This window comes from Setaria italica, chromosome VIII (assembly GCF_000263155.2).
Source record: "Setaria italica strain Yugu1 chromosome VIII, Setaria_italica_v2.0, whole genome shotgun sequence".
NCBI classification, from domain to species: Eukaryota; Viridiplantae; Streptophyta; class Magnoliopsida; order Poales; family Poaceae; genus Setaria; species Setaria italica.
Window position 1 is genome coordinate 509045 of NC_028457.1, and position 17504 is coordinate 526548.

General features: G+C 45.8%; 1 protein-coding gene across 1 annotated transcript; it reads right to left on the reverse strand.

Annotated features, from left to right (window-relative positions):
* Positions 1 to 2510: 2510 nt before the first annotated feature.
* LOC101774677 (protein SCARECROW-like) lies at positions 2511 to 5721 on the reverse strand. The gene is made up of 2 exons (XM_004978433.3): positions 3912 to 5721; positions 2511 to 3205 (listed from the first exon to the last, which is right to left on the reverse strand). Exons 1-2 carry the CDS (start codon positions 5468 to 5470, stop codon positions 2764 to 2766), a joined length of 2001 nt encoding a protein of 666 aa, XP_004978490.1. The 5' UTR covers positions 5471 to 5721; the 3' UTR covers positions 2511 to 2763.
* Positions 5722 to 17504: the final 11783 nt, after the last annotated feature.

Here is a 17504-nt window from a genome sequence, read left to right on the forward strand (position 1 = left end):
GAAAGAGAAAAAAAGAAGGGAGTGCAAGAGATGAAAGAAGGAGGAGAAGAAAGAATTGGGCAGGTCCCCGCCAAAAAAAAAAAAAAACAAATGAAAGTTCAGATCAAATTTTCGACCAAAATTCAATTCCAACTCTCGGATGTCCTTTAAGAAAAGTTGTAGAGGACTACATACTCTACATTTGATTGATTTTCCTCAAGTGCTAAAAATCACTCCATCCTTGTCAATTTCAGCTCCAAAGGCGGCCTAGAGCTCTGCTCTTTAACTCAATCGCTCCCACCTTCATTCAGTTTCGTCAGAGTGTCAAAACAGTCCATGGACTCATATTTGAATTCAATTTCAACCATTTAAACTCGGTGTAACTTGCCCAACAACTTCTGGAACTTGTTAACCATATAATAGGGGTTCCATTTTGCATGTTAAGGTCCAACTTGTAGATACAATTTCCTCCAGAAATTTGAACCAAAAACTGCCATTTTTCACCTTTTTTTGAACTGAATGGCTTTTGCCATTCAGTTCGACAGAGTCTGAATTGTGTGCACTCCCAACTTTGAACTTCCAAATAAAATTGAAAATTTTCTTTTCCCTGTCCGTCAACATACTCAAAAGGTTTAATGGACATCATAGTTCACTTGGGATCCAAGGTTCTTCAGAGTGTACAAGAAAAATTCTCCAGAAAAGTGGCATACTCCACACCGGTTTCAGACTTAACTCAATTCAGCAGCTGAGCTGAAAACATTCCAACTTGCAAACTTTGAGTCTTGTTGAAAATTTGAAACTTTTGACTTCTCTGAATAACAACATGTCCAGAAGAGTTATTGAACATCCAAATCCACTTGTCACCCAAAATTTTCCAAAGCTTAGATGAAAAATTCTTCTGAAATCAATTTCAAAGTTGGGTGTTTGTTACTGTTTCAGACTTGGTCATTTTTCAGATGATGAATAGTAACATCAAGTTAACCACTTTGTCTATGCATTTGAGGTGCTTAGAACTTGAATTTCACTTCCAATTTGATTCCTTCAAGTTCTAAATACCCTCCAAGCTTGCCTTCACATTTTTGTCGAATTTTTCAGTTTTGAATCTCAAATTTTCCTTTTTGTCAAACTTTGACCTAAAGTTGACTTTGATCCATAATACCTTCTTACCATCCAAATTCCATCATTAATGCCTTGATAGCCATTCTTAAGCTTTTTTTAAACACCTGGTTGTTACAGAAGGTGCCCAAGACCTCCGCATCACCCCTCCGGGTTCGCCGTGTACCTCTGCTCCACTCGACTGAATCCGCGAACCTGCAACCACACAAAAACAAAAGCCTTGTACCTTCGCTGATGACCTGACGAAGGTAAGCAACAATTGGATGACGCTAAGGGCGGACAAGGGTAAGATTCCATCCGATAAGCTTTGTGACATTCCATTCCTAAATGACGATGTGCGAGGGTGACGATCAAGGTTCTTGATCCGGATCCCCAACAGTGGCATCCTACACCCACACATGCTGACGTGGCCGTGCACATTTGATCGAGACTCGAGAGGCACTTTGTGGTTGTGGCCATTTTTTCCGTGGCTGAAAATAAAAAGCTGTTCTTTTTTATATTTCTTTCGTTATTATTAGATCAGAATTTACAAAGTGTAGAATCTGTCCTGTGGGAAACGGAAAAGGCTGAACCTGTGTCAAAGATAGGGCCGGTCTGTTCCACCACTCACTCGCTGAGGCCGTCTCTCTCTGTGGTGCGTTTGAAGCAGGCCCACAACGCGGGCCGAATGAACTCATGTCCAGATCCTCCCTCGGTCCAAACAAATAGGATATATGCGCCCATGCCTCCTCCAGCAACAATACAATACTATTGCTCTTCGGGTCGACTATCATCATCATTCCTCCCCAAAAACCATTCGCAGCTTTTTCTCCGAGTCCAAGCCTCTGAGCTGAGCAACAAAGGGGGTTAGCAAAATCATCAGTGTCTTTCCATGCTGCTGACCTCGTGCCAGTTGCAGTACCTCCTACTCCAGAACAAGAAACAACAGGGCACGGCTTCTGCTGTGAGAAAAGGACTAGTCACTTGGAAGAATGGTGGACCCCTGGGACAGAAAAAAGAGAGGGAGGGCAGACCACAAAAGCAAGCCTTGTAGCCTTGTAGGATAGAGGAGCCATCCCCAATCATGGCACTCCACCCTCTAGGAATGACAATCCAACAATGCTTTGTTTGCCTCCCTCAACCTCTCTCATGGACACTCCATAATGAGCAAGCAGCATGTTATCAGAGGACAATCCTGCAAATGGCATGGCCGGCACCCCTGTGGCTGCGGGGGCAAAGTGCTTTGATGAAGCCTTGAATGTCATGTTTTCCAACAAGATTGGCTGATAACCCAGTTTGGAAATGTGACTAGGAAGCAAGCTAAGCAGGGTCCTAGCTAGTACTAACAACAATTCCTTCTTGCCCCACTTCTGATCTCAACAACATTTGTAAAAGGACTCTATATAATTAAGCAAAAGGAACTACTAATTAGAAAATGAAGATGAAAACTTGACTGATTGGAAAGATTGATGAAGATGATCGACAGTGGAACAAAATCTACCATGAAAAACTAAGCTTACATCAGTAACTATCACTGTGAAGAGATCTAGCAATTAGTGATCAGAAATGTTTTCATTTTCCTAATCTCAGAATTGACCAAATTGAGCAGCTAGCTAAACAGAGGCAAAAGATCTGGGCAAGAACCTCAAGTGAGATCTAGTAGTAATAGTAATAATTTTGCTCTCAGATTTAACGGCACGGGGTCTGAATTGGGCGCCAAGCAGATGCAGTGAGCAGGCAAAGATCCTTCCAGCCGAGCTTCAGCACGCCATTCTCCTCGACGAGCGTGTACCCGTCGGAGGGGAACATGCCGAGGAGCAGAGAGGCCTGAGCGGCGGCGCTGCCAGCGAGCGACGCCGAGCGGAACCCCGACTGTGCGAGCTTCTCGCGCCAGCTGCCGAACTTGACGTCGCCGGTGCGCGCCGGGCCGCCGACGGCGAGCACGTTGCGGATCTCCCTGGAGAGCAGCTGCTGCTCGACGACGTGGCGCTCCGGGCTGTCCTCGCCGTAGCTGGCGTCTAGCGAGTCGAAGAGCGCCGAGTAGTAGTGGATGGCCTCCACGAAGCGCGCCAGGAAGGAGCCCGAGTGGCTCAGGTCCTGCTCCACCATTGTCACCACCTTCGGGGCCAGCCTGCAATGCAACCCGTGGTCCACGGAGGGAGACAGCATCAGTACCAGCATTTCGTGGCCATTAGATTCCGCTGCTGGCAGAACAAGATTCAGCCAGCAACACTTAATGATGCATCAAATCAAGGACAATGCAGTTTATCTCATGGTTCCCTCAAAAGTACAGTGGACAGATGTATAGAAGTCAATCAGCTTCTGGAGGTTAGAGAAAGATAATGCCTTTGACAAGCTTTTGGGCTTAGCTTCGTGATCTATTAAGAAATGATGGTTAGTCGAAGATGACAGTTATTCCATTTCAGTAATCATGATTCCGGCACTAGGAACTAGAAACCTTTTTGGCATGGAAAGTCGGCCATGATGATAAGAACTTTCAGCTCCCGCCTAGTGATCCACTAACCAAATTCAAGCAGGATCTTTTGTGGTTGTTTCTGGGATCACCAAAGACCGTCGAAGAGTTCGTCTCAAAAGCATTGTAAAGATGCAACCTTTTTAGCCTAGAAAGTTGGCCATCATGACTAGTAAAGGTTTGGAGCTCCAAACGCAGTTTTTTAGTACGGAGTACTATAAACCAAGGGAGTATGCTTGTACCGGATGTAGTACTACGATTGATGGCTGACATGGTTAAAGTGTTTTCGGGATGGAAAGTAGTCATGATGGTAGAAGGAAGCAGCAAGGATACGATTTGACATGGAAGGAAGCAAGAAGGCAACCTTTGGATGAGCCAGAGCGTGTTGGAGTCGGAGCCGGTGACGTCGTAGAGCGAGTGATGGAGCCAGTGGACGGCGACGGCCTCCCGCCGCGTGACGCCCAGCTTCTCCGGGTCCACATTGCCGGCCTTCTCGGCGACGGCGCAGAACTCGAAGGGCAGGCCGAGCGTGTCGGCGAAGTCGGAGAGGCGCTTCCCCGTGGCCTGGAGCGCCTCCATGGACGCGCCGAGGCCGGTGAGCCTCACCCTGGGCGGGCCGCCGGGGCGGGAGGCGAGGATGTGGAAGAGCCCCGGCCACTGAAGCCCCTGCATGATGTCCAGGTCGATGATGTGGACCCGTTCCTCCCGCTCGAACGCCTCCTGGATCGCCTGGTTCGCCGTGAAGTGCGAGAACTTGACGAACGGGCTGATCCCGTTGAATACCTGGAACGCGGCGGCGACGCGCCCGTGGAGGCGCGCCGCGGCCGGGGACGCCGGCGGCAGCGGCGCGTACAGGCCCAGGCAGGAGCTGACGAGGCGCGCCGACATGGCCTCCGCGAAGTAGGCGGCGACGCGCTGCGTGGAGGTGCCGAAGGGCGTGGCGAGCTCGGCGATCTCCAGCAGCGTCTGGTGCGCGTCGTCAAGATTGTCGGCGTTCACCGCCTCGGCGCACTGTAGCAGCAGCGTCAGCAGGTGTAGCCCCTCCTCATCGCGCTGCTTCCGCCGCTGCTCTTCTTTCCTCTCCTTGGCGGCCGCGGCAGCAGCGGCGGCGGCTGCGGCTGCTGCCGCGGCGGTCTCCTCCGCTGTTGGCGGCTTGGGCTCCTCCTGCTGCGGTGACGGATTCGTCGGCTCCCCCACCTGCTGAGGCTCGTGGCGGCGCTTGTCTGTTACTGTGAGTTGGGGCGGCGGGGGAGGAGGGAGCGCGGGCACCGGCGGGAGAGCAGGAGGATGCGGGAGAGGCTGGTGCAGTGGAGCGGCGGGGTCGGCGGCGTTGAGGAGGGAGCGGAGGCGGAGCTCGAGGAGGGAGGCGAGGCCGGGGTTGCAGGGGTGGATGATCTCGCGGACGTTGTGGATGAGCTGCGCGACGGAGACCACGGCGCCGCCGCTGCTGCCGATGATGTCGCGGATGATGCCGTCCACCCACGCCGTGGTGGACGCCGCCACCTCGCCCGCCGGGGGCGCGTCCACCTCCGCGTGGTGGTGGTGCTGCTGCTGGGCCTGGAACGCGGGGAGGTGGAGCTGGGTGGGCAGCGCGGGCAGCTGCGCGCTGGTGGCAGCCGACTGCGGCGGCGGGGCACCACCACCGGATGCGGCGGCGGCCGTGACGTCGGAGAGGTCGCCCGTGACGTGGCGGCGCGGCGGCGGGAGGTCCATGTCGGGCGCCGGGCGCTTGCGGACCATGGCGGCGGATTCTTGCTGCTGTTGGTCTAGGTGGTGTAGGTACTGGAGGAGGTGGTGGTCTTGGGGGGAGGGGAGCGGCGGCAATAAGGAGGAGTGGGAGGAGGTGGAGGCGGTGGCATGGGAATAAGCAGGGGATGCGGCGGAGGAGGACGAGGGGAAGAGGAGGAGGGAGGACGAGCCCATCTACAAGCGCCAAGAGGAAGCCGCCGCGCGCATGGCGATCGGGTCGGGCAGCGCGGCGTGGGAGGAGGGAGGGCAGCTGGGATTTTTATGTGTTTTGGCGCCGCGCGGGCTGCCGCTGCTGGTGCAGTGGGAAGCGCTGAGGTGAGAAGCGGATGGATGAGTGGAGTAGGAGTAGATGACCGCGAATGCGGGAAGGGAAGGGAGTAAAGAGGAAGACGCCGCCGGGAGACGAACAAGCACAAGAGGTTTGGTTTGGGTTAGGAGGAGACGCTAATTTATGGAGCCGCGGCAGCAGTAGTAGGAGCGGTAACATTTGCTTCGGGTTCCGTGCCTACCCTCCTCCTTTTCATTAAACTTAACAGAGAGTAAAAGGTAGTACATTTTTCAGCAACAATTTAAATTAGTTTCTTTGTCACCAACTAATGGAAAAAGGGAGCAAGTTTGTCAGTAATTTGTATTTGAATGTTAGTATCCATGTTCAGAAGAAAATGCCCTTTTTAAAAGTAGTAAAATACAAAATTATGCATGGATATAAGGTTAGTGGGGCTTTTATTCATGATATTATACAGTGTAGTGCGAATGACTAGTAAAGTTTGCTACTTCATGTTTAAGCTAGCGTGATTATAGATCCATGTCAAAATATGAAACTCAAACTCAACCAATCACTTCTAGAGTGGTTAAAATCATTATCCGCGACCATTTTCTTCCATTACTTCTCCAGCAACTCAGCTTCCCTCCTCTTGACATCCAACATAGAATCTCAATTTGACAAGCGATACACTTTGTAAAAAAAACAACTTTCCTATTAACTTATTGAAAAAAGCTTTCTGAAATATTTATTTGATGAAATTTATTGAAAACTTATTTAAACAAGATTCGAAATGTTTAGTGAGACAACTCTACAAGTTCAGAGGAATGTAGAAAGTAAATTGTAAGCTTGGGGACTCAATAAAACAACCAAGCAAGTTCGGAGACGCATGGTGCAATTTTAATAAAATGCACAATTAGTCTATATTCCCCATTTAGTTCGGAGAAAAAGAGATATGCCTCTAAAGCATGAGTTTCCTGTCTAAACTTCTCTTGTGGTTTTACGAAACTTTCTTAACTTACTTCTCTTCCGAATTAGCATAAAACTATGTATGTGACATATAGAGATAGATGAATACAATTGTATTTGCTGAATTAACAGCTCAATAATCAGACTAGTTGGATGATATAATGAATATGTTATCATTAGGAGTTTACTCCCTCTGTCCAAACATAAGTCTATTTGATACCAACACAGACTTCAATATCTTAACACTTTGACCAACAATACCTGTGTAAGTAGGGTATTTCAAAGAGAAAGTGCAATATGCTATGAAAAGTATGTTTCATAGGCAAATAAAATCAATTAACATAAACATTTTTTTGTTAATCTATATAATTTTTAGACTCATATTCAGGATTGGAGGCAATAGTAGTTATTAGCTATATTTCGAAAATACCCAAGCCGTCCCACACACAATAATACCATCGCTAAATTTTCTTTCTACACATTGCTTTTTTTTTTGGTTGTCCCCGCTAGGTGATTGCATCACTACTTGATTGCACTTGTTGACCAGTAGTTATCGTTTACAGAAAGGTTTGTGATGTCAGCCTTGGAAGGAATCCTAGCCACTCCGGATTTGCACGCAGCGACACTAGTGTACCCAGGAGGTCGAAACGTTGTTGTCTACGGGGTCTTTTAGCAAGTCTTGTGTTGAACTTTGTCCATGCATTCTTCTTTTGACCATGGCACACGGCAGAATCATCTATCAACTCGCCTGTGAGGCCGGCGTGAGCCACGAAAGGCAAGGCGAAGAAGCAGAGACAGAGAGCCCCATCCCTGGCTGGGTGGCTGGCTACCGATTCCGATGTGCAATCCGAGTGAGATTCTGTGGTTGCGTCTCCATCGTTGTCCTGCACTCCTGCTTTGTTTGTCACCGTTTCGCTATCAGCGCGATGGCCAAGGCTCTCAAGGCTCCGTCGTCATCGTCGGCATGCCGTTGCCCGTTGCGAGCGGCAATTAAGCTTTCTGCTTTTGCTCTAGTTTTGCAGGCTTCTCGTCCATCTCCAAACTTTCTGTTGGCAAGATAAACTTTCTTAGATGATGAAACAAAAGTTAACCACATTTTGCATCGGTGCAGTTTAACTAGTCGGATTTTGACTCTCGATCGGGGGAGTTTGCAAATGCCCTTGGTGGGTCTAGATCGTGAAAAGGGCAGGTGCATCGTGGATTGGACCCCGGCCGGCTTTCCAGTGGTGTCTTCACTTGACTTGCATGCGTGTGTGGCCTACGGGCCTCGTTTCCGGTTCCCGAATGGAAAAAGGGTCTCGCCTTTTCTTGCAATCTTTTTCGTCACTTGCCCTTGTTCTGCGTACCGTATGCATGCTTCCGTTTCCATTTCCACGCACGGCCGGCCATGGAAATGGAGCCGGCCGAGTGCATCGAATCGAAGCACACTCCATTTGCATTCGCGTTGCTCGGGGTCGCCGCTCGCTCCGTCCCCAGACCACATTCAACGATGCCCGTTGCACGTTGCTGTTCCAAGACCAATTCTCCTCTCTTCTAGGGTCTTGATCCAGTGATCCTCTCCCAATGTCCCCTTCGTTGATGGATGGAGTCAAATGCTACTGCTTCCATTGCACTACTCCTAGGTAGCATATGGCTACAGCAAATTTTCTGCCGCCATTACTTGGCTGCAGTGCAGTGCAGCCAGGGTTGCTGAGAGCATAGAGAGACGAGCTCAGACAAGCCTGCAACCTGCAATCCTCACTCACTGTTCACTCCGATTCATAGGTGCGCAGGCGGCGGCCAGGGCAGGCACCTCAATTTACTCCCCCTCCACTGATCATCTCATCTGCCATGGTCTCCTTTCCTTTCCCTAGCGGGCAGGCTACAGCCAGCAGGCACTCCGGCCTGTCTTGCTAGATCACCTCAATTCCTTTGTAATCTTGATGTCTCTCGCATTTGTAAATATTCTGGGACCCAGATTAAACGGACCAGCAGCTGCCCGTCCAACCAATTGTGCATGGCTGCATGCACACCACACGGCCGGTCTGCACCTCACAAGTAGTCATGAGACATGTAGCACAAGTATGTATAGCTCGTTGATCTCCTGAGCCTGTGCTGTCTTGGCCCCTCTCTAATTTTGCTTCTTTGCAGCATATGCCGCGCATGTTACAGAGCTAACATGTCGCAAGTTCGTCATTGTCTGGCCATCTATTGGCTCTCACGCGCTCCTTCATGGATCCTCTGGCTCTGCTCATGCGCCGTCCACCATGCCCGCACCGTCCGCTGCCTTGCCGAAGCGTCCTTGTTGATTGCCAGTTGCAAAAATTAAAGCAGCGAGTATGAGCGCCAGCATCCGCGTCTCCGTAGTCTATAGCACAGTGCTGGCACCTGCCCAGCTTACTTTGTTGCCATGGTGCTTCCGAGTGCTGCATGCAGCCGTGTAGCAACTAATTGCAATGCCAAAGCCAACTAACACTTTAGATAATTTAGGTGCCAACCATTCCACACTATATATGCTAGAGAACTATACTCAATTAAGCAACTTATTGAGAGGACATTTGCATAGATTTTTAAAAAATACTGCACTATTTCATTGTTTAGAAAACGGGCATACATCAATTTCTATGTATATGTGTTGTTGTGTCATGAACACAGGAACTTGGCCGCAAAAAGCTGGGTCCGCCACCGCTCACAAGGGAACAGTGCTACTTGGAAATGGAATTATAGTACGAGTACCAAATTGTAAGGAGTTCGTGCAAGTGCCTAACCCTGTGGGCTGGGGCTCTCTGTGTCACATTTCTCTTAATCACAGCAATGCAATCAAAGATCATCCGCCACTGCCTCACGTACGCCATGCATTAATGGTAACACATGATCCATGTGTAGCCGTCTACTGTACCACACTGTGTTGCGTCCAAAAAAATTAGATTAATCTAGAAGGAGCTAGACAATTTTTCATTAAGAAGAAAAAATATGCATCCAAATTCAAGCTAGAGGGGACTCAAACCTGGGTGGTTAGAGTGCACGACCACACCTTCCACTCTAACTAGTTGAGCTAGGCTGGTTGCGTCCTCAGCCTCGGTTTCAACGCTCATGTCTGTGGCCCGTGGAACGCGCAGTCAATTCAACCATGTCCATGTACCCGTAATCTGGGCGGGCAAGTGTTTACTATTTGGTCTGACTTCTAAATGAAAGTCTCATAGATCGCTTCACCTAACGTAAGTTATGGACACGACTGTACGCTTCAGATTCTGCTACTACTACGGTAGCAGCGGTACCTGCTTTTTTCACCCTTTCCCTTAAAAAGGATTAGCTCAATAGTTTTCAAGTTTAACCTAGAAAAGAAATGGTCAGATGTATTTTTTTTCTATGTTTCTATGATACCTCTCTTTTTTTTAGTGAGTTTTGTTAAATATCCCATTAGCAATAAAGTTAAGGTTAAAGGTTTGTTTAACCTAAACAAACATAAAATTTAAACGGAGGGAATATTATCTTTACCCTTTGCCATTTTTTTCCATGGAGAACTTTATTTCTTAGCTCTCTAAACTGGAATATTTATTTCTCTTCGGAAGCAAGACCTGTTCATATTCTGATTTCTGAACTAGTTAGGGTTGGTGTCAAGACTACCCATCGTTAGATAGATCATCATCATAGACACGCGACCCCATTGGCGCTGCAGACTTCATCGATCATGCATGTGTAGTAGCTGGAAAGAACGAAGGAAGGTTTGGGTCAACACAAAGAATGCGTCTGCAACTACTCTAGTAGCCTTTTCGGTGAGCATTTGACTTGTTGCATTGGAGGCACGTCGCTCGAGGGCCAAGGATCCTATGGCAGCTGGCTCAACCAGATCGATCAGGAATCCATGTGTACTCTACGAACGTGCCATGAAAAAAGTGACTCGGATTTCCAGGACTACTCACACGCTTGCACTTTTCCTGTCAGCAGTCTACTGAGAATAAAAAGCGAGCCATGATTATTCCATCGGATGCGGGTACGGACGTGACATCGTGAATAACGACTAGCGGAGGATCGACTTCCATTACCGGTAATTCTTTACGCGGTCGGTAACCAATACTAAACTGCAAGCCATATCACATTATTACGGATGATTTATTTCTTTTCGTTTTTTACCTTTTTATTTTAATTCATATTCGTATTCAACGCAACTTTTACTATTATTATATTAATATATCAACCCATTCAAATCCAAGTATCACAAGTATCAACCCATTCAAATCATTAACACTCAATAGTTCGTACATCAATACTTAAAGTCTTAGAAAAAAACAAGTTCAAATCCATATAAAAGAGTACAATAGAGTATATCCATGCATGCTACATATTTAATAATTTGTGTCGCTTATGTACATATGCCACATAGCTTAAGTCTCCAATCGTAAAGCCTACAACTTCATCGATATAAGCTAGAGCATGAATTAGTGCACTCTCTAGCGCTTCACAAGGACAATCACATGCACTACCATAAATCTCGAACAATGGAGGCGACGTCAACTGAAATGGCTCGTAGAAAGTGAGATGAGCATTGTCGGTGTTTTATATTGGCAACCTACCAAAGGGGTATCCGAGGTAGTAGATTGGTCGGTGGGGAATCACCGGACCTAGAACTTGAAGGTAAAAGCGAGGACACAAGACACGGATTTATACAGGTTCAGGCTGCCAGAGTAGCGTTATACCCTACGTCCTGTTTGGGGTGTTGTATATTGCGCACTGTGCTAGAGTGTTGAGTTATGAGGATTTGATCCTCTGTTGTCTCTAAGCTGCCGATCTAGATACCCCTGCCCTCCTTTATATACTCCAGGGGGCGGGATTAGTAGTCGGTTACAAGGAGGAGTCCTAGTAGGATTACAGAGAAATCCTAGTAGGAGTCCGCCTTCTTCCTTCTTTGCGGGTGCTAGGGATCTATCCCTGACAAGCCCCCGGGTGCTTCATAGTCGAATGTAGCAGTCTTCGAATATTTTTAAGATCCTCGCCGAGTAGTTCTTGTGCTCTTTGAGTACTTTGTCTGGCTGAATCATCAAAGTTCCTCAAAGCTGCCACGAGGCTATGGTGTGCTCAAGCCTTGATCATCTTGATATTGTTATCTTCATATATGGAGGGCGGCGAAAGTCGCACTCCATATGGAGTAGCCCCCGAGCCTTAGGTTGAATCAAAGAATCAGGCTGAGGGTCAATAAAATCTTGAATCTTCTTCTTTTATCTTGAAAAAATTAACTATTGGGTGTAGCTTATCAGCTTCCGAGCCTTGGATTGATTGAATAATCAATACAAGGATCTTAAATCTTCACGTAAGTCATCATCCGAGTAGTTTTGCGGCGTCCAGCCCTCGAGCTTATGCCCAAGTGTTTGGAAATTGCAGAGGGATGAACTGCTAATTTTTGGAAATTGCTAAGTGTTTGGAAAAGATGAAGTATTTGTAGGTGGGACACTTTAGAACTAGTGCTAGCCTTTGCCTGGTACTAAATTCCTTCATTTAGTACTAGGTAGGGCTCCCAGCCGGTATTAAAGTTGCTCAATGGCAGGATCTGAAATTAGGGGCATTTAGTACCGGTTCCAGCATTTGCCCGGTACTAAATTAATCCATTTAGTACTGGGCATGCTTCCAACGGGTACTAAAGTTGCCAAATTGGCGGGAGCTGAAACTGTCCGCCTCCAGTAGTTTTCTTTCCCGCCCGCATTTTCTTAGTTCTAATAAAATGTTTCAATCATTACGACAAGGTTGTCACATGTATATATGTATATATGTATATATATGAAATAGTAGAGATAAAAATTCATCACAAATATTAACTAGAGTACATTACATATGAAATTCATCATACATATTAAATCTTACATAAATGAGATACTTAGAATCTAGGATCGTCCATATCGTGACCGTTAATCATCGCAACATACAAACTACAATTCATATTGATAATATCGATTCCTAAGAACCTATCGACATAATCTAGCACATATATTAAGTCTTACATAAATGAGATATTTAGAACATAGGATCGTCCACATCACGACTGTTATTTTAGGAGACAAAAAAGATACACCAATCCTAAAATAATGGTACAACATGAGATCTACGAGTCCATCTACTATGGCTGAATATCATAAAGGCATCTTGAAATAATTGTCCAAACGTCTTTTGGAGCAAGTGCCACATTTTTCATAATAGAAGTATGGTGGTCCAATAGCCTACCAGGCAAAAGACCTGTTCACATGTTAGTGAACAAATCTCTGCCTGAACCGGCTATTGGCCACCATACTTCTATTATGAAAATCTGGCTCCAAAAGGTGTTTTGAAAACTATTTCAAGATTCTTTTATGATGTTCAGCTAGAGTTTGTGGACTCGAAGTTCTTCTGTTCTCTGGCATTGGAGGAGTGGAGGTGTTACATCCATTATCGGTCCATTGCATCGTATTACGTGAAAAATGGACATAGAGCTTCATATTAGATAAAGAACTTGATTAATATTAGGTAGGGGAAAGATAGTTAGTCCTCACTCTAAAAACTCTCTATTCTCCTTGTTCTAAAAGATCAACAAGTACTCCATTTGTAACATAAAACTCATTCTAAAAAACTCTCCATTCTCCTCATTCTAAAAAACTCCCCATTCTCCTCGTTCTAAAAGATCAACAAGCTAGTACTCCATTTGTAACATGAAACTCATTCTAAAAAACTCCCCATTCACCTCACTCTAAAAAACTCTCCATTCTCCTTATTCTAAAAGGTCAACAAGTACTCCATTTGTAACATAAAACTCATTCTAAAAAACTCTCCATTCTCCTCACTCTAATAAAGCAACAAGTACTCCATTTGTAACATAAAATTAACTCATTCAAAAAAACTAGAATACTATGACTAGAGGAGGGAGAATGAAGTTGCTAACTAGCTTAGTGAAGAAGCTGGTCGAGTGAAGAAAAACGAAGCTCGAGCAAATGGTGAGCTTGCTCGGAGAGGAAGCTAAGGAAGCAACTCATTTATATATAGAGCAAATGGTTGACATTAGTACCGGTAGTAAATGGTTTCATTTCGTACCGGTTGAAGCTACTAACCGGTACTAAATGGCATTCTCACCATTTAGTACCGGCTGAAGCCACCAGCCGGTACTAAATGGCTTCACGAGGAATCTAGCTGTCGGCCAAGCGGTCCACATGCCGCCATTTAGTACCGGCTGAGGCTCCAAATTGTTACTACAGGACTCCGGTGGCACTGTGCGTGACGATTAGTACTGACGCCACGCGTTACTACCGGACGAAAAGGTGTCCGGTACTAACGTGTTGGACGAATACTCCGTGTCTATGTTAGTCTTAGAATTCTACGAAGTCAACTTTATAAATATGACCATTGACCAGCATTCAGTCAAATTACAGACATGCTTGGTGTATAAAAGTTATATAAGTAAATTTATATTCCATAGTATATCTTTTTACGGTATTAATTTTGTAGCAATAATGATATGCTTCAAGAGAATTGCTGATCAAATTATAGCTCTAGAAACAATATCAAATCCTAATTAATGAGCCTGTAAAAATGAATGGAGGTAGCACTAAAACTATAGTTCAATAAATATTGTGCAAATATATAGTTTTCAAATATTAAGAGTTAAATAAATATATATTTCAAATATTAATAGTTAAATAAATACAATTTTCCAAATATTGTATACTGCTCTTGTGTGTGCACGCTCTTATTGGTGCTTTGGGCTTTGCACCTGCGGCAACCGCATTATTGACCTCAGTATTGGCTACCACGACACAGGAGGACTATAATCACCTTAAGCAAATCATCGGCTTACACTCCGGGATAAAATGATTATGATGCTTACATCACGAGTGAAAAGGAATGGTATAAATAGCCCTTAAATCAAAGTCCCCAAATGTCAAATGGGGTTCTCTCTATTTTTCTACGGCCACAAAAATATCTTCAACTTCATCAATAGCTCTCATGGATAGAGGGATTCCTAGAGACCCCCTAGGAACGGAGTGTGTATGTGGGTGCTCAAAATAAGGAGCCAAGTAGAGGTCTGCTGGAGTTTGTTTATTTGACTTGACCTCTAAACTTGGAGTAAGGGACTGTTTAGAGCTAAGTAGAGGACCTGCTGGAGTTCGTTTATTTGACATAACCTCTAAACTTAGAGTAGGAGGCTGTTTAGAGGATCTGCTGAAGTTTCTCTAAGGATATTAGAAGAATCCGGATGCTATACTAAATTTTGGAAATTTTAACAGTAGTGCCCCTCTAACTTGATACAATTTGTGTTTTTGTTTCCCCGCTGACAATTGCAGTGCATTCATCATTGGAAATGTGATAACACTGATTGAGTTTCCAATACAACTCTCTCTCTTTTTGGGTGAAACATAGAAATGTACCGTGCTAGTCAAAATGATTAGTGGTGATTAGCAGCATTTTGAGCAGCAGAAACGTGCGCGGTGGGCACAACGCAAACATTCAGCCAAGCAACAGGGGGCGGGACCAGACAGAGATAGCAGTAGGGTGCATGCATGGCTGATATGTGGTGGCGGATAAGGAATGAACGGTGGACGAAAGAATACAAGGTATAGAATACAAAAGAAGCAAAGTAAAAGGTCGGGCAAACGCGATGCAACAATCAGTTTGATCAGGTAGCTGCTGCAAGCCTGCGAGAGCATGCTACAAGCTACGAAACAGGCCAGGCTGCAGTAGTGAGGACCCGTTGGATCGATCGACGATCACGGGTATTTGTTTGTTGGCAAGTCCGACATACTGCGCTGCGCTGTAGTAAGATGACAAGTAGTGAAAATTCTGAATGCTAATGTATACTGTACTACTGGGATGATACTGTCATACTGCGCAGGTATATACAGGGACGGAATAACAACTAGAGCATGAAGGCATGAACATCGTTTTGCTGCCAAGCATATATACTGCAGACATATTTGCGCAGGCTCTCGTTCTTGTGCATTCTTGTTGCATTTGCGCAGGCTCAAGCTTGCGTTCAGTTTCAGTGGATGGGAGCTCTGTAGCGTGCATGAGCATGACAATGGCAGTGACAGGAGGAGCGGGGGCAACTGACGAGTGCACAAGACATGCGCGGCCGCTGGCTCTGAATCTGGCTGGGGTGCCTGCTGCGAGAGTAAGGCTGCGCGTGTGGCAACGGGCAAATATTAGGTGTCGCCTAGCAATGCATTCACGTGACCCCCTCGCTTAGCATGAGTGCCCTGTGCCCCGCTGGTCCGCGCATGGCTGCTGGCCCATGCATTATTCTCCATCCCCAGCTACACAAATTACTTGTACATGTCTGGAACCGTTGGGTCGTTGGGAAATTAATAGTCAGATCAAGCAATGTTAAGGACGTACAAATAGGGAGGACAAATAATATAATAATCCAGAATGTTCATATTCAGACAACAAGTAGAATAGAGGAGTAATCAAATTAAGGGGGTGTTTGGATATTAGGTGCTAAACTTCAGTAGTGTTACATTGGATTTCGGATGCTAATTAGGAGGAATAAATATGAGCTAATTATAAAACTAATTGCAGAACCCGAGCTAATTCGTGAGACGAATCTATTAAGCCTAATTAATCCATCATTAGCAAATGGTTACTGTAGCACCATATTATCAAATCATGGACTAATTAGGTTTAATAGATTCGTCTCACGAATTAGACTCCATCTGTGCAATTAGTTTTGTAATTAGATTATGTTTATACTTTTAATTAGTATCAAACATAGGGGAATGGCAAAAATGAAAAAAAAAACCTATTTCAGTAGACCTGATACCGATAAGACACATAATAGGCATGGACCCTGCATGCATGCGCGCGTACAAGATCTCCACAACACCGGGGGATGGGTGAGAAGAAGGTGACACAACACAAATGTCATTCTCGATTACACCCTGATCTTGGACAGAATACCGATTATTCCGGCGAGACAAGCAGTAAAATCTGAGGTTTGGGGCTACAATCATATCATGACTAGCAGTAGAACCCGTACAGTACCAGGTTGGTGGTATTTCATGCATGTCGGTCCGGCAGCCTATGCATGCATGAGCATGACCACTTGTTGTTTTGGTTCTCTCCATACACAAGCATGTTCTTCTCTTCTTGGAATCACCTGCATGTCTGCAACATACCCGACGAACTCAAGAGTTTCTGCATTACTGTTACCTAGCAAGACCGACGAATAGTTATTGAAATTTCACTGTTTATTGTATCTGAAATGATCCATCGAGGTATTAGACTGTAGGAGCACGCACGCAGAAGCTCACGCAAGCTGCGTGATGAGCTCTGAGCAGTCCTGCTCACTGTGCAAGCCGTACGTGACACAAGCCCATCAGTCTTTCAATCTGAACGTAGGCATCACTTCAGTTCAGGCCTAACAACTTGCATGCCGTCGAGACCCGCAGGTGGTTATTGCAAACATCATGACCATATCATTGACCTCCCTTTTTTTCTGCCACACAAGCGGCCCAGAACTTATGCAATGCAACGCCCTTATTTTCAGCTATTCTTTTGAGAGCCTTTTTATTTACCTGCTTGGCGTGCTAGGCCTCTTAAAATATTAATAATATACTATATATACTAATAATGAAATAAAAGTTATACAAGCAAACACATATATATAGTAAACAGTAGTGATTAATCCACACACACGACGACGCGACGACTTCCGAGGCATGCAATGCAAGCTAGCTGGTCCACTGCATTATCATATCACGGGTTGCAATGCATCGAGCAGTGTTGCATCTTGCATCCATCGGCGTGTTCCCCTTGTCCCTTGCTAATTCCCCACGCACACCACCTTGATATGAGCTGAGCTCTCTCCTCTGCACCTTTCCCCCTTGTATACTTCCCTGCCCAACAGTATCTCACTATACACAGCATCCTGATGCTGCATGCGTACCTGCTGCCCCATGTGACACTGCGTGCACCATACATGTCTCCCAATGCAAACCTGCTGCTATATTTTTGTACACATTTGTAGTAGTAGCGTGTTTGTCC